The sequence below is a fragment of the Buceros rhinoceros genome, unplaced genomic scaffold (genome assembly GCF_000710305.1).
Source record: "Buceros rhinoceros silvestris isolate BGI_N320 unplaced genomic scaffold, ASM71030v1 scaffold37827, whole genome shotgun sequence".
NCBI lineage: Eukaryota > Metazoa > Chordata > Aves > Bucerotiformes > Bucerotidae > Buceros > Buceros rhinoceros.
This window is the reverse complement of record NW_010422258.1, coordinates 8,874-25,586: the sequence shown is the minus strand read 5'-3', so window position 1 is coordinate 25,586 and position 16,713 is coordinate 8,874. Positions and strand designations below refer to the sequence as shown.

Sequence of the window (16,713 nt, the reverse complement as noted above, 5' to 3'; positions counted from 1 at the left end):
CTGACACACGCTCTGCCCCTGCTCTGACCACTGAAGGGCTTAGCTGCACGGGTAACCTGGGGGCACACATGGCAGAGGTGGGCACTTGGGGCTTGTAGCAGCATGCTGGGCCATGCACGGTAATCTCTGGTCATCACAGAGCCTGCACTGCAGGGCAGCAAGGCTCTGGCTCCCTAGCAGAGTAAGACCAGGAGGCAGCTGGTAACGAAGTAACTCCCGCCTGAGCTGATACGATCACAGGTCAGGCAGGCTCCCTTCACGCACGCAAACCCGAAGTGGAAAAGGAGGAGGAAGAAGGAAAAGCAGGAGGACATGACAGTGGTGAGATACAAGTTATAATGTAAACCTGGAGGGATGCGGATGGAGTGGAGGACAGGCACAGCTCAGCATGTTCATTCCTTACTTATACATGAGAACCAAGTGCATTTCCATGACCCCCGGGGTAAAGGGATGGGGCAGAACTTCCTGGGCCAGCTCCTGAGCCCGTCAGAGAGCCTCCTGGCTTGAGGTGAGGAACTCTTCTGCTCTCTTGTGGGCCTCCAAGGCTTTTATAGTGTAGACGTCCTGAGGAAGCTCAGATTTCCGGCGCAGCAAAACTTTCTCCTTCTTAATGTCTTTCAGCATCTACAGACAAAACAAAGGAGGCAGGGATCAGGAGCAACCCCCTTCACCCCTCCAATCTCCCCAAGCTCTGACTCCAGTCGCTTTAAGGATATGCTGGGTGATATCGCAGGATGCTGCAGAACGGGCTGAGAGCCAAAAGGACAAAGGAAAGTCCCACTTACACTTTTTCCAGAGTAGGAAGGTTAGATAAACTCCACTCTTCAGACTATAGATTGATCTCAGTGATCAGGGATGAGAGTAGGGGCATTTATTCTCAGAACATTTGGAAAGAGCCAGTTCTGGCTTCTGGACCCTGGACTGACTATGCTGATGTCCTGGCTAGTCTGAGAGTAATTGTACAAGGATCCTAACCACCTACGCACCTGCATAGTCTCTGTCTCCACCGTTTTCTTCAGCAGCTGTATATCTTCCGCTGTTGGTGTCTCTGTTTCCATACAGCAGACAGGAGGCAATGGTGGAGGTGCGTAATACATGGGGTACTGCAGAGAACAGAGACAGCTGGAGAGTCAGCATGCCATCCCACACCAAACCTTCTACCTCCAGCATCCTAACGCAGCATAGCACATTTCTTCCAGCCACCCTCTCCAGCAAAAGCAGCAGTAGGTACACAGACAGGCTCATTCCTACCTGTGCTCTCTGAGTCACAGCACACTGCACATGCAGCCACAGCTGAGAAAGGAGTCCATAAACACATACACGCTCCCTATAACACATTATTTACAGGTCAGTGCTACAGAGGGCCAGCACCCCCAAGACAGTGGGTTTTGTGAAGGACAGACCACCACTGCAGCTGTGGGCTCAGGACTGAGATCAGATACTGGAGTCTGCTCTCATGAGCTAAGGAAGCAGGTCAAGCCACCTAGCACATTCTTGTCTCGTTCATCCTAGGTCTTGTTGTTACCCACCTGGGGGTTCAGCCGGGCCAGCTCCTCTATTTTCTGCCACATTTCTTCTCGTTCCTTCATCCGGAACCTTCCCCTGCAGAAAGAGAGTGCCAGTGTGAACTCCCAGGGAAAGGGCAGCTTTTGCTCACGGGAAGACAAACGCAAGAGACAGCAGAATAGTGCAGGTAAGGGGGAGAGCTGCTCTTCAGAGACCCCTAATTCTATCTACAGGTGAGATGTGGCAAGAGAAGGGGACACACTGCAGTTAGCAGGGGTAGGCAGGCACACTCCTCACTCACCTCAGAGCACAGGGTGGCAGCAGTGGGCTGCACAGGTACTTTTTCCCTGTCTTTGTGATGCAGGAGTTGACCAGAGCGACTGGTTTCTGGAGTAAAGCAATGACACTAGTTTGGATGTCAAACACACATTCTCCACATGCCCCATAGGATACAGAGGGACAAACTGCCATTTCGAACAGAGCTGAGGCTCAGCTGCCCACAACACACCACAGACGTCCAAACCCCCAGGCACTTGAACTTGGGTGCAGTTTGTGGCACAGACCTTAAGTAACCGTTCAACTGGACCACCTGTAAATCCCAAGGCAGTGAATGTTCCCTGCAAACAGAGGTGAACATCCACGACTCCTTGTTATTCTCTTCTACATTTTAAACATCTGCACTAAAATCTCTGCTTTATTTCTGATTTTAACTATCTGGCTTTCATCCCAGCTACTGGTCTTTCTAGTTCCTATCTATCCAGGCTAAGCAAGCTCTTATCCTCTGCCATCACCTCACACTCTTGAAATACATGTAAGAAAGGAAGCTGAAAATGAAAATTAAAGTGCCAAGCATTCAAGCAACAGACTACTTCAGAGAACGTAGGGTCAAAAAAAACCCCCCAAAACACCCCAACAAATAAACCCCAAATTAATAACCCACACCTCATTTTCTGACAGAGCTCTGGAGATCTCTGCAGGGTACTGTGACCGTGAGTTAGCACTGATCTTCCCTAGCTCTTCCCTGCCTCATCCCCAATCTCTCCAGAATCCTGGTTTCTGCCACATTTCTTCTCGTTCTGGTAAACAGAAACATATGTATTACTCCGATCTTGCCACTGAGAATGTAGACCAACGCCTGCTCACAAAGGCCCTCACATCATGAAGGCCACTGCCCCTCCGAAGCAATGTCTACGTTGCTGGTATCGTGTCTATCACCATGCTATGTAGGGTGTAACAAGGCTCATTTCGTCTGGCTGGACTACATCACGTTAGTGGTCTGGTACACAGTGAACCAAGGGCGCTCATCCAGTCATTCAGCTCCACGCATCTCCAGCCCAGTTCTTTCCTTTCAGATCACCAAAGTAGTCTGAATAGCATCAGCGAAGCCCTCCGCCCCTCATCGCACTTTGCAATCCACCAGTTTACCTATGACGTGCACAGCTGCGGAAGACCAGCCCACGAAGAGAATATCCTAAAAGCAGTGCCTCAAAACTCTGAAAGCTTTACACCTGCGATCACTCTTTTCAGCCAAACGAGTATTTCCAAAGAATGAAACAAAGCTGCTTCTTTATTTTGATGCCACACTGATTTAACTGTAGTATTACAGCTGTCCAGATTCCTCTATACCGGAAGCTTCCTCCCAACCTCATCAATCAACCTGGCTTTACCTCCTACACTAAGACATTTAGTTAACAGTTCATAGTCTCTTTTCCTTTTGCTACCTACGCTAAAGAAGCCGCAGCATTTCAAACTTGTTAGTCTCACTGAATAAAACCAAGGTCCTGCAGGTCAGTCCTGCATTACAGTGATTCAGACAGCATTCCCACAAACAGCGTTTAGCGCGCTACTTTACTCTGGAGACACTTCGTATCAGTGTCTCACAGGTTTTTATCAGAAATAAAAAATTACTACTTCTACTCAGTTTAACTCCCCATTCCCTTCTGCCACCGATTTCCTTTTCTAGCTGTTTCTCATCCTGTACCAACAGACCTTTCACAACGTTCTCTCCCAGCTTTAGCATCCCTTCAGAGGGGGAACTTTTCACGCTTCTCAAGCCAGAAGCAGTGCCAGCAACAGCAGAATTGAGCCGCCTTCTTTTTGCCCAGAAAGGCGTCCTTAGCCAGGTCCCTGTGGCAGGGAAATCCCACTTAGCTGAGGAACTGTATTGTGCTGACCGTAGATAAATGCATCCCAGATTAATCGGCTAAAAGACATTTTACACACCACCCACCAAGCTTTCAATTGACATTTTACCAAATCTGGTTATCTAGGAGAGCAAAAGGTGTATCTTTGGTAAAGACCCAACACAAGGTTTTCTAAAGCACAGTTAGCTAGAGAGGCACTACAGAAAACAAATCTTCTCAACATGAGTAGAAAACAGTGCAGCTCTACCCATCCAGCTCTTGGACAGCTCTCAGCTGTTGACCTCTTCCAGAACAGACCTCCATCAACCACACACCAACGGTAAGAACAGGTCAGCACGGGTAGAAGTTAATTAAACAGGTAGAAAAAGCTCCTGATGGAAACACCAAGAAGATCTGATAGTACATGTGCTGTCGCTGTGACTTCAAATACATGCGCAGACATTCGTGGGCTTCACAAATGCCCCAGAATAGGAAAAAAAACAATCTCGCTTGCTCCCAATTTGGATGTTAAGAAAACCTTAACTTCTCCATATGCAGGTTGCCCTGCATACGCTGATTCATATCTCAACACCGGCATTCATATCAGCATTAGCTGATTCGTATCTCAACTTCTTTATTTATTACTGTTTCACAAAACAACTCAATGTACGCCAAAGCTCCCCACTGACAGCAAAGGTTAGCCCTGCTCCCCCCACCATCACCCTTGTGCCAGCCCTGGCTCATCCAGGAATGGGAAACATTATTTTATGTCATTAAATCGGCAGAGAATAGACCCAGGGAAAAAAAAAAAGTTTCTTTCTAACTTACTGAACTAACTCAGCTCACCAAGGCAAGTCATATAAGCACGAAAACCAGCACAGGGAAGCAGAGAAAGTGGAGTTTTTTACAGGATCATGTAAAATGGATCATGGCACAGGACCTTGCTGAGCTCATATGTTACCCCTACTCGTTGCTCCTTCAAATTCCAGGTATTATTTCATCTTTATTACTGGAAAATTGAGAGCATCCTGTGGCATGAAAGATCCATTATGCCCACTGCAGCAATGCTCTTCAGAAAAGTCTTTCTAAAGCAGCAGGATTCCACTGGCATCACCATGACATATATGAAGCGGTAAATATTTTTTAGGTAGAGCATAACCATTTGCAAAGCTGAATATTGTCTACACTGCAATTTACTTTCTCACGATTCAGCACACTCTGTCACTCTTTTCCAAACTACCTGCTTTGGCAGAACTTTAGAAGATTTTTATTAAGGCAAACACCTTACCCCTTCTCATCACTATATATAGTTACTGTCGAGGAATCCTAATTTTTGACAAAACTATTTGCACCACCTCTCCAAATCCCCTCTGCCTCCTGGCACCTAAAATCTGTCACTGTACCCCAAGGAGATTCCAGGAAGAGCTCAAGTTACTTGGCAAGAACCTCTTACTCACTTCTGCTTCTCTGCCTTGTATTGCTGTGTGCAGTCATCAAAAAGCTTTTGGTTCATCTCCATGAACAGCTTCAGTGCATTGTAGATCAGACCATGGATTGTCCTGCAAAGAAATGAGGAAAGGAACAAAGTCATGGTGGAATTCCCCAGGATCCCAGCCCTGAGGTAGCACCAGCAGCACTGACAAAAGCTTACAGCAGCAGCAAGTCATATACTACAGTAATGTGACAGAAGATTTTCACACAGTCCCAGCTCTCAGCATGGGAAAACCCCCTCCAAAAACTCAAGAGACTATCGCACAAGGAGAAAGAGATGGAGAAGAGGTGACCACTGGGACAGGCCTGCTCTATTGCAATCAGTCTAATGAGTGCAAAAATATGCATCCGTGCACTTATTTCTTGCAGTTAGAAACTGAAAAGGATGTATGCTAGGGACCTGCTCAGGGCTGTTTGAGGGGGCTTTACCTAATCGAGCTTTAGTGCCCCCCACAATTCACTTCCCAATGTTTCACTTCCACAATTCACTTCACAATGACATTTTTGGGCTGCCCAGTGTTCGGTCATGAGTATTGTCACTAAGCTGCCCAAAACACAGACATTCAGCAACCCTGTAGAGATGGGAACCAGCAAAAAGAATACCACGGAAGAGAAGCCGATTTTGTGTCAGAAATTTATGGATAGGTTTTACAGTATGGGAACTCTCTCTGGGACAAGGACTCTCCCAGGGAACAAAAACAAGCATCAAAGCTATCTCTGAAATACTCAACCCAGAGGCAAAAGATGAGAATCAGCAGACTTGAGCTTTGTGCCTCACCAGCTCTACAGATGGAAGAACGAGGTGTCCTACTGGACTTACGCAGGGCGTCTGACAAAGTGCTGGAATAGACAAGCTCTGGGAAAGAAGAGGAGAATCTGAGGTACTCAATTTGCCCCGAGAGGATGTGGCTAATACTAAAACAAAGACAAGGATAAGTAAGAGGAAAACACCTTCAGGACTTCTGCTGTACCACTGGGAAGGAGACAAGAAGAAAAGACAGAAGCAGCAGAATCATGAATTTTGACTGATGCAAGAGGGGATCAGAACTGTTAAAGGGTTTCAGACAAGAATGTAACTCTGAACTCTCTAACTCTGATCAGGACAGGCAGTAACACTGAGAGTGTGTCTGCATGTATCTGTCTGCACACACACGTGCATTTGCGCACACCCATTCCACGCGTCTGCACGCACATATATGCCTGTTGATGCACAAATGCCTATCTGGGTGTTCACGTGTGTTCATGTCTGTGTGTCTGTCTAACCCAGTCTTTAGAGCACCCTTGGACTCAAGTTCATGCTTCCTGATGCAATGAAGAGAAGGAAGCAGTCAAACAGCAAACCAATGGGAAGCTCTCGGCAAACAAGTTCCACCTCACAAACCTGTCCACAGGTATATCACAGCATATTCCTAAGGCCTGGACTTGCTCAGCCTCCCTAGAATTAAATTCTTTTCCTTTTTCCCACCCTCTAGAATAGGAGAAGGCTACTTTTTTTTTTTTCATCTTTTGGTTTTTTCTGGAAGATTTTAGGATATCAGCTGTGGACTGAGGTTTTTTTTTTAGCTAATTCATTAAAATTAAGTGAGTTTTACAACTTATATTAACCAGGTAAGGAATAAGCTGAAGAAGTCAGAAGAAAGGAGGTTGATGGGAGCATCATAAAATACACTAGTATTAAGGAATCAGACAACAGAGGGCAATAATTTGACATGGAACATCTATCTGTTTAGTTTGGCTTTCTCCATTCTGCACTCAAGGAGTCAAGCCACGGTCTCTGGTCAAGGACAGCATGTGAGTGATCATTAGTTAACAAGCAGCCAGAGGCGCACTGGCAAACATACTACACACCTCCAAGAGACCAGCAGCATTAGTGATGTGCAAGTACCAAACTCTGGGTAGACTCAATTGTCCCAAGGTGGGTCACTGCAGGCACTTGCGTCCTTGCAGAAGCAGGCCACGGTGGTCTGCTGTGGCACGTTTCCATTCCGATACCACTAACAACCTCTCTGGCTCAGCACTTGGTGTCACTGAGCACCATGCATCATTGCACTGCAGCAGCATGCCCCAAGATCGCTAGTAGGTCAAGCAATCCTGCACGCACAGCAAGTGCCAGGGCATGTGGAAAGACCTACTTGTTCCAGTGACTCTTGGAGTTCTTGTAGAGCGCTGGAAACATGATCGGGAGAATTTTGGCTGCGTTATCGCTGATCAGGCTCATGATATATTCGTTGTTCCAATAGTACAGCGCTCGCTCTGCCACCTGCAGTGGGAGAGAAAGCCATCCTTGGAGAGGCTCCTTCCAGTAACACCTGTGGTGCACAGGGAAACTGGGCAGTGCTAAGACCAGAGCTTGCCACCACCCAGCCAAGGACTAAATGCTTCCCCACAGCGTGGGCAGCAGGGCTGACTTTTGCCAACTTCTATAAGGCCATTCATCCCTGCTGCCCAGCCTTCTTTCCCTTAGCTTCTGCCAGACACTTTCCCAGGGAAAACCTCAAATTCTTGAACAGGCAAGCTGACCGTTGATATTCTGATGACTCCAACCCCTTTACGCAACACTTGAGGACAGTAATGTCATCCACTTCAAGTCTCAGCTCAGAATAGTGCCAAGCCTCCTTCTTTTCCTCAGACTGCTCTCTGTAAAACTCCATGCCTCCCATTACTTCCTGGCCTTGCCCACTAGAGTCTCTCTGTGCTTTGGAGAATGTTTTAGGCACCAGGCCCACAATTCACCTCCCTGATTTAGTAAGTATGAAAATATGGAAAAATCTTGGGGCTGCCATCGTAGTCTACCACGACAAACAAGTCTAACAAGTTTCCACATAGTGACAGATTCAACCGCAATTCTTCCTATGTAACCACAAATCTGTGCAATGCAGATCACCAGCCTGATTTCTGCATTTAGTGCTAGCTTAAGAATCATTTAAAAACCTAAACAGAGAGGCATGCAGTCTCAGTTTTGTATTTGAGAGGATGGAAAACTTACTATATCCCCCTAATGTATTGTTCCATATGAATAATCAAAGTGAAACTCAATTTGTGTTCACTTACCTACTTCAGTTTCCAGTTATTGGATCTTGTTAAGCCTTTGTCTGCTAGATTAACAAACAATCCACACAGACAAAACTCTCCCATGCCAAGGTGTTCAGGCTTACCAAGAAGTCAATTCCTATTTTTGCTCTCAGACAAGCTGCAGACACAGTTCAGCCTGATTGTATAGGACACCTTTGGGGTTAATTTTCTTAGGCTGTGAAATGTCTGCACCTTCTTTTTTAGTCTTGTTTTTCAAAGAGTTGGCAGCAGATGAGGGCTGCTGTCAAGTACAGGATGGATACCCTCCAGTCTTTACACTACTTTATTAAAGCTCCTTAGTTCCCTACGGTAGCTCCTTCCATGTCCAAAGGTTCAGCCAGTCAGTCTCGCTGTGCATTCACACTCAGTTTAGGGGAGGGCTACGTCACTATTTAACACCCCATCCATACATGGGTCAGCCACATGTTTTACCAGCAAGTCATCTTCTTCTGGACACTCTTCATGGCAATCTAAACCAGTGCGCTAAGAACACCTGCGAGAAGCTACTAGCAGATCCCACCACCCTGGACATTTTAAACACTAGGACTACCAACCACAGAGATTCTTTTAGCCTAGTACTACAGCCAGCTTCCCTCCCAGTGGGAACAGGGAAAAAGCAGACTCTAGCACTTTTCCAGTATACCTCACTCTTTACCACCTACACCAGAATAATACAAAGTACCTGTCTCTTTGGATGGCCTCCCTCCAGTACTGCAGCCAGCCTGGTTTTGCTGTAACAGGGTGACACTGGATGGATCTTGTCTATGTTTGCTAGCCAAAACAGGAGGTGGCAGAGCACATCTGCTCTAGCTCCAGTCTGCATGGTGATCAATAGCATAGTGCAGCAGGAGAGGCTCCAACACTCCACTTAGTTTTCTCTCTGGATGAGCTTGCTCTGTGGTTGTGGTGAGGATTCTTACTGTCTCCCACCATGTCACCCCAATACTTACCCTGGTCACATCTCCACATGCCACTGATCCACAAAGACAAGCCCAAAAGCTGTGGTGACACCTTCACATGCCAAGTGGGTTACAAATCAGTACTCTATCCCGTCCCTGAGCTGCAACTCACCTGGAAGTGTGGGCTGGAGACACACTTGGCCAACTGCCTGAACAAGGGCTCCATAACTTTCACAAACTCAGATGGCTCAATCACATCCAGGATCTCCTCCAGCTCATTTAAAAACATCACCTCCTTGGGACTGTGAGTTTTCGGCCAGAACTTGAGCAAGCCCACAATCACCTGAGTGGAGAGGGTACACCACTCAGTGTTAGAGGTGGAAAATTAACACCAGCTGTGAAATAAACTTTTAAGGGTCTGGTCACAACAGCAGAGGGGAGGAATTAACAGAAGAGCCTTAATCAGAAAGTCAGGGTGGGTTACCAAGGAAGGAAGAAGAGAAAAGCCTAAACTCTACAAAGTTACATGCAAGAGAGCAGCATTTCCCAGGCTGCTACAATTCTCTACTACAAGCACAAAGCTTAGAACCACTTTTTTCCCCCAAACACATATGAACACAGAAGGCTCAAACTAGAGTGGGCAGAACTGACAGATGGTGCAGATCAACCATGGAAGATCAACCAGTAAAATTGGAAATGCTACGGAGAAGGTCACTGAGGAATCATTACTCAATACACTGCAGAGCTCGAACACTGAGGAGCACCCAATAAATAATGCAATGTATGGGTTTGGGACAAGGCAAAGAAAGCATCATTTAACACTAAAGTAATTGGATTATGGAGTTCATTCTTACAAGATTTCGTGGAGAGACTCAAAGTCCATACAGACTCCAGAAGGGAGCAGACAAGTTTATGGAAGTTACACCTAATGGTGATAATTGAATATGACGATGAAGATAGAACTTCTGTCTGAGTAAACAATTGCTTACAAGACACTGGAAGAATATATTAGGGGAACGACTATATCCCACTTGATTGTATTTATTTATTTTTAGCATTTTTTCCTTCCCTACCCATCTGCTTCCAGACACAGTCAAAGGCAGGATGCAAGATCCTGCAGACCTTCATTCTGTTGGAGCCGTAAGTACAGCATTCACACAAGTGCTAGATCTGTGGACACTAGGTTCACACAGAACTGGCAGTAGGAGTTGCTCTTCCAAACTCTACTTCAGCAACCTGGTCCTGAAGCTAGCACTCAAGAGGAAGCTCACAGCAGTGGAGGAACAGTAGCAGACAACATCACAGCACAATTAGAAACATCTGAGCATGATGTTGCCACCAACGCAAGGCTTCAGAAGCCTACAGTTTGGTATCCTCAGTGTTTGTCATTACTCAGGTCTGCCCATTCTGGCTACAGTCAGCTTCAGTGACTCAGGTGTAATTTCTCCTACAGCCAAGGCAGCGCGAGGTGTGTCAAGCCTGTCTTTGCTATTACTGAGCACGTCTGAGGCCTTGCTCACCTGGCAGTCATACGGATTGCTGCTATAAGAGCTACCGTGTCAAGCCTTGCTGAGCAAGCTTCTGGAAGGCCCGCTGTAAGTGAGCATGGACCTGGTGAGTGATCTGGCCTCCTTCCAGCACTGGTGGCAACATTTCCTAGTGCATTCAGTCTTGCTGGCGCACAAGCTCTGTAATTCTTCAAGACTTCAATAATGCAGTCATCTCGGGAGGCTACTCAAAACCTTCACAAGCAGGATGCTTCAACGGGACACAACCTGTGGCAATACGGCCTTGGTATGTCTGTCTGAGACCCACTGCAACACTCACTGAAGGCAATGAAATTGGGTCATCCCACTGCTTTCCATAAGCAGCAAACCAGACCTGTGTCTCTAATCCAGGGGCCACTAACCCATTACCCAGGAAGCACTGATGCGCTATGGAGCTTTACTATCTGAATAAGCTGCAAAATTAATCCTGGAATACCGACAGGTTTCTATTTCTCTCTTCTCCCTCACTCTACAGTAATGCTTTGGCAGGAGCCTCTTGGGCTGGATGTCAGCCACAGGAAGTACTCAGCATCATCAGAAAGCTACTTTAGAGAGTATGTTTCAGAGCAGGCTTTTGGGAACACAGGAAATGGAGGACCCACATTTAAAGGGAAAGCTGTGAGGTCTCCTTCAGCACTGCTTGTGTCACAGCTGAGGAGCCAGAAAGCCAACAGAAGCTGACCAGCTTCTACCAAGCACAGTTAGGCTCACCGAGAATGCACGCATTTCAGCCAGAGGACAAAGTGACCTCAGCTAGCATTACTCATTAAAATGCTCACACTTTCTGGTGCTCCCTGCTACAGAAGAAGCACACGTTCTTTGGCCGTCTGCTGTTTCGAGGCTGTGAAGCTCAGCTCTGTAGAAGACACTTCCTGGCCTGCACTGGGTGGAGAAACACTTGTCTCCTGCTTGCACCCTCTGCCAAGCCAGCATATAGCCTGGTTAACACTGCAGGTCTGTGCAGCCAGTAACTGGAATATGTGAGGTTCCCAAATACAGTGTTCACGCATTTTAGAACCTGATGTTTCCCAGCTCTACATCTTGAAGACAAATTCGTCTACAATGTGACAGCACTATGGAGGCAGCAAACAGATGCTAGAACAGGAAGGAGAATACTTTCATCAAGAAACAGTGGCTTACCTAAGCACACCTCTCTGTCTCAGGTTCCTAACCTCATCATCACTTTTTCATCCAACTCTAGCAGCCTGGACCGAACTCTTACTATTTCAGGGTCCCTACAAGCTCGTGCTGGTTCCATCAGACATCAGATGGCCATGTGTTTTGCAGCATCTGTCACTAGTTGAAAGCTCTGCCCTGAAAGGACAGCTTGGTATAGTGTTCCTTCTACACCAAGAGCTGAAGCACAAAGGAAGACTTCCTTTCTGAAGCTTTCAGGAGAGCCCTGAAGCACAAAGGAAGCCTTCCTGAAGCTTTCAGGAGAGAATGCTAAAGGCTTGCACATGAGCAGTATACCCCCTTCTGCCCACAAGGTACCAGGTAAACAATCCAGTTGACTCTCAGTCTCTTTTTTCACCCTTGCTGTACTCTAAGGATGCTGTGAAGCTTTTTGGGACTTGACTGACACACACAGATTAAGCAAGATTACTCACTGGCTCTGTCAAGCTGCTGTCTTTCTCCAAGAACTGTACAACACAGTACGCCAACTATAGGGAAAAAAAAAAACATGGCAAGATTAGCGCTTCCTCAAGTTTAACTGAGAATAAAGTGCCACCACAACCACCCTAGGCTGGAAGTCACAGTATTCCCTCCACAGTGTGTGTGATGAGCAGAGAAGTTGCAGCTCCAAATGAATCCAGTTTTTCTGACATGGAGTGAAGGTTCTAAGACCAAGCAGGCAGGGCCTGAGCTCAGGACATTCATGCAGCATTAAGGATAAAATTTGACCCACCTACAGCAGTCCACAGCTAATACATTCAAATGCAAGCACAGCTGCACATATGGGAAAGAACAAACCTGATTATCACAAAGCCCTGTCCCATAAAAACAAGCCTAGGAGAAGAGACATCACTGCTCTGCACCCATACTTTTTCACTTCCTAGCTTGAGTCTTCATCTTCTCTATCTTCTATTACGTATTCTAAATTGCAATAAGTTAATTTCTATACCAGTCTAGCAGCCCAGCACACTGATTTCTCTGCATATCTCAGTGATGACTAAGAGCTGACACACTCCATACACAGGCTGATGAGCGCAGCTTGGAATTTTACCTCTCTGTTTTCAGCAGGGCCTTAATATTTCACAAACTTCCAGCACAGAAAAGCAAAGCAGGCCACAGCATTAAACCATCAGGAAACGGCAGGATACCCTCCTATCAGCCAGTGGCAAAAAGCACACAAATATGCACACAGGCCCAGGCACTGCAAACGTGGGGCAAACCACGACAGTAAGGAACTAGTGCAGAGCCCAAAACATCTCACAACAAAAAACTTTGTCCAACACAGTAATGCAGTCCAGTGAATAGCTATAAGAAAGCCTGAACAAAGACTTTTGCAAGGATCACAATCTGCCCTGGGAACTTCAAGCACTTCTCACCTGTGGGTGGTAGACACTGAGAGATTTCACCTTGTGCAGTGGTAACAAGACTCTGATGAGAAACATCTTGTGCTCTTCCTTCAGAGGCAGAGCAAACCCATTGATTATGCTGAGAAGAAACAAGACTCTCATTAACATCTTTACCGAGCAGAAATACAGTACCTCTCACTTCAAAAGAATCAGTGGCTTGTCCTAGCTCTTGTTAGTCGCTTGAGAAAGCAACCACCAGAAGCGTGGTCGCTGGGGCCCAACCTGCCTACCATGCTCAGCGAGTGTTTCCTCAGCAGGTACAGCAGGGAAACACTTCTGATGGGGCTTGGGCCCTGCTCTGTCCTATACCAGGCTGAGTCCACACACACTTAACCTCTGGGGAAGGCCAGCACAGAAGCAGCCCAGCTCTCAAAGATTATACTTCAGAGTAGGAGGATGGTGGCATAAGAGAGGGCTGCAAACAGAGGGGCAGCTGAAACCAGAGAAGGCTACCTACTGCTAAGGCTTCTCAGGGCTGTGAGGAACGCTTCTCTTTAACTGCCTGCTGAGGCAAGCCAACAAGTGTGAGTGGACTCAGACTCAAAAGAACAGGAGAAGAAGGCTACCACTGCATTTATCAGCAGGCTGGAGAGTACTTTCACTGTGTGTTTTGTCAGACTGAAATCCTGTGGAAGAGGTGGCTCCTGCAAGAACTGCTGAAGAAAGGCACTGCCAGCTCACACAGCACACTGGCCCGGGAGCTCTCACTCTCCACGGGCCCTCTAGGCCTTCCAAAAGTGCCCTTACCTCCCCAGGATCTCTAGCAGTTCCGCAATCCCATTGTGGTGCTCTGTTTCATAGATGAACCTAAAGAGAAGAGAAGAATGAGAGGTCATTGCCAAACACTGGATACAGTTTGATAAGCAGAAGGAAGGAAAAACACTGGAGATGGAGAGATTCCTAGACAACAGAACTCCAAGGTAACAGGGCAAGGTGTAAGAGATAGCAGCAAATAAATTAATGGCCCCAAGATCACCTAAAGCTCACAGGTCCCAGCATTTGCAATGCGCACTGAAGACAGCACTATCACATCCTCACTGCTCTTAAGCACAGGCGAACGCTATCCCTACCAAAGAAGCGTGACATAACTGAGTCACTTAGCAAACCACAGTCTGGATCAGAGAGAATCACAGCCTAGTGGCCCAAATTTCTCTCACTGGATTGTCCCACTCACTCACTAGGCCAGTGGCACTAAGAAACATCTCACCTGTAAAATATATTATTGATCTGCCGCCTCACATACGCTCGCAGACCGAGGAACTTCCCGTAGATCCTGTGTAGAATAGTCTTTAGGAAGTCTCGTTCTCTGGGGTCTTCACTGTCAAAGAGATCCAGCAGCTGTGGGGAGAGAAATTCAGTCAGTGTCTGCAAACTGCCTTTCTGGACAAAGCTACGAGCAACACCGGGCACTGCTCCTGCTTGGCAAAAGAGCATTGTGAGCACAGTGGTCACTTCCCTGAAACACAGAGCCTTCTGCTCACAAGCTGGAACCATCAGCACTTCTCTCATCTTTAGAAGCACAGTGATGACCTGCACACTCTACAAAGCTGCGTCCCCAGGTTTCCTCTGCAACACTCCCAGTGCCCCTCTCCACCTGTACAATGAGTGATGAGTTCCAGGGACTACGGCCTGCACACACTCTTGCCCTGCACAGAGAATTCTTGCTGCTCATTCAAGAACAAAGGAAAGAAGAAAACCCACGTCATCAAGCACCTAATGACAAAGTTGGACTGTTTGCAGTCAGTTACTTACAGATAGTACAAACTTCTGATCAATGTATTTCTTGGCTACATTTGGTTGAAAGTCAGGCGATTCCAGGAACCGGAGGAAGAACTCATACACCAACTATAGGGGAAGAAGTAGAGGTCACTTAGAAACTCCCCCCATCCTCTCACCAGTGTTTACTTCAGATTTTAAACATTTTCCTTACGGATTTGAGGAAAATCTGTGTTTTCCCACCCAGTCAGATCAACTTCCTGCTCTGACAGGCAGGGAGCTGGTGGCGCATAACTGCCCAAGTTTGTAGAAGATCTTATCACCTAAGGTCCCAGCAAAGATAGCAGCCAGATTAAGATATTAGGCCTGGAAAACTCTTCTCCCACCTTCACCACATGTCTCAACAGAGAACAAAACCTTCAGAGGAGATAGGAAAGGCTCAGGCTTCACCGGAAGCCCTTGAGACACACCAAGGAAGAACAGTAAAGCAGAGAGATGAAACAGACCCCAGAAAAACACGTTGTGTTCTCTGCCTCCTGGGGACTGACTCCAGACTGGCTTGGCCCTGCTACGCCGTGTGAGCTGCATGCTGTGTCCCACTTGGACAACAAAGGGCAGCTTGCTTTCAGAAGGCTGTCAGGGCTGAAACAGAAACTTCTGGTACTGCTGTCCTCCTAAAGGGATTAGTCCATTTCGGAGCTGACCCTACAGAGCACTTCTGAGGGGCCACTAGGCCCAACAAGAACGCTGCATCTCAAAGGCCTGACTGTTGAGTTGAAGGAGCTAAGGGGCTACCCAGCTGCACGGCCCAGCTGCCAAGGAAAGCAGCACAGAAAAAGCCTGCAGGGATGACCAAAAAACTCGGCTACAATTCTGTGCTGGCTGCTGCTGACTTACCTCTGAGAAACAAACACTTCCTGGCATCCACAGCACTCTGGTGCTGAGGACACGCCATTTCTACTGAAGCTCACATCCCTATGTCAACTGCAGCAGTGAGAAGTGATGAATCACTGCTGCGCTACTGAACCTTATTTCCTCTCTGTATTTGCTGCTTCAGTTTGCAGTGCCTGACTCTTGTTCTGCCTTTGCCTGCTTGACATGTCCCCGTGCAAGTACCTAAGGAGACCTCCATAAGCTTACTGCCTGACTTCCACTGCTGAGCTCTGCTAAACCATGGTCGCTGTTGCTTTCATAAACCGCTTCACCTAGTTTGTCTTAAAGTCTATTTCCCAGGACACACAGCCTAATGAAAAGACCATTGGCTCCCTTCCCTTCTTCCTCCCCGCCAGTTCCCTTTTTATGGTCAAATGTTTGCTCTCAGTTAAGATAACTGAATTATATCCAGCATACAGGAGACAAGTCAGCAGATGCCAGCACAGGCTTTGCAAGCAGTCCTCTTGCTCCATGCGTCTCCCACGGAGCTGGGCAAGGAGAGCGGTGAAGCAGACAGGAGTACTGCCTCCAACGCTGCTGAAGCCCAGACGATGAGCACTCTTGAGCCTTTGGGAGGGCATTAACACTGCTGGGAATTGTTTCTTACGTAGGCAATACCGCACAACAAACAGCCTACCTCAGGGCCACCTAGAAGTACATTCATCTGCAGGTCAGTGTTACACATAGTCCCAGCCTGTTTCCAGGTCACCCCTACTGCCTGCATTGCCTACAAGCCACCTCTGCAGGCCTGGCCTCTCCCTGCCCCCACATTAGCAGTCCTTGCAGGCTGGGGGAGCAGCCAGTGGCAGGGCCGCCACGCCCCCGCACCTCCAGGCCTCTTTAC

The 16,713-nt window shown here is 47.3% G+C and overlaps 1 protein-coding gene across 1 annotated transcript in view; it reads right to left on the bottom strand.

Annotated features, from left to right (window-relative positions):
* Positions 1-275: 275 nt before the first annotated feature.
* Positions 276-16,713, bottom strand: part of PPP2R5D (protein phosphatase 2, regulatory subunit B', delta) — a 24,960-nt gene continuing 8,522 nt past the window's right edge. The window contains exons 6-16 of the mRNA XM_010139968.1: positions 14,973-15,065; positions 14,428-14,558; positions 13,968-14,027; positions 13,191-13,299; positions 12,249-12,302; positions 9,264-9,434; positions 7,253-7,380; positions 5,087-5,188; positions 1,530-1,602; positions 987-1,103; positions 276-624 (exon numbers count right to left, since the gene is read on the bottom strand). Coding sequence (XP_010138270.1) covers positions 487-624; positions 987-1,103; positions 1,530-1,602; positions 5,087-5,188; positions 7,253-7,380; positions 9,264-9,434; positions 12,249-12,302; positions 13,191-13,299; positions 13,968-14,027; positions 14,428-14,558; positions 14,973-15,065 — 1,176 coding nt within the window. The 3' untranslated portion in view covers positions 276-486. The remainder of the gene's footprint in view (positions 625-986; positions 1,104-1,529; positions 1,603-5,086; positions 5,189-7,252; positions 7,381-9,263; positions 9,435-12,248; positions 12,303-13,190; positions 13,300-13,967; positions 14,028-14,427; positions 14,559-14,972; positions 15,066-16,713) is intronic.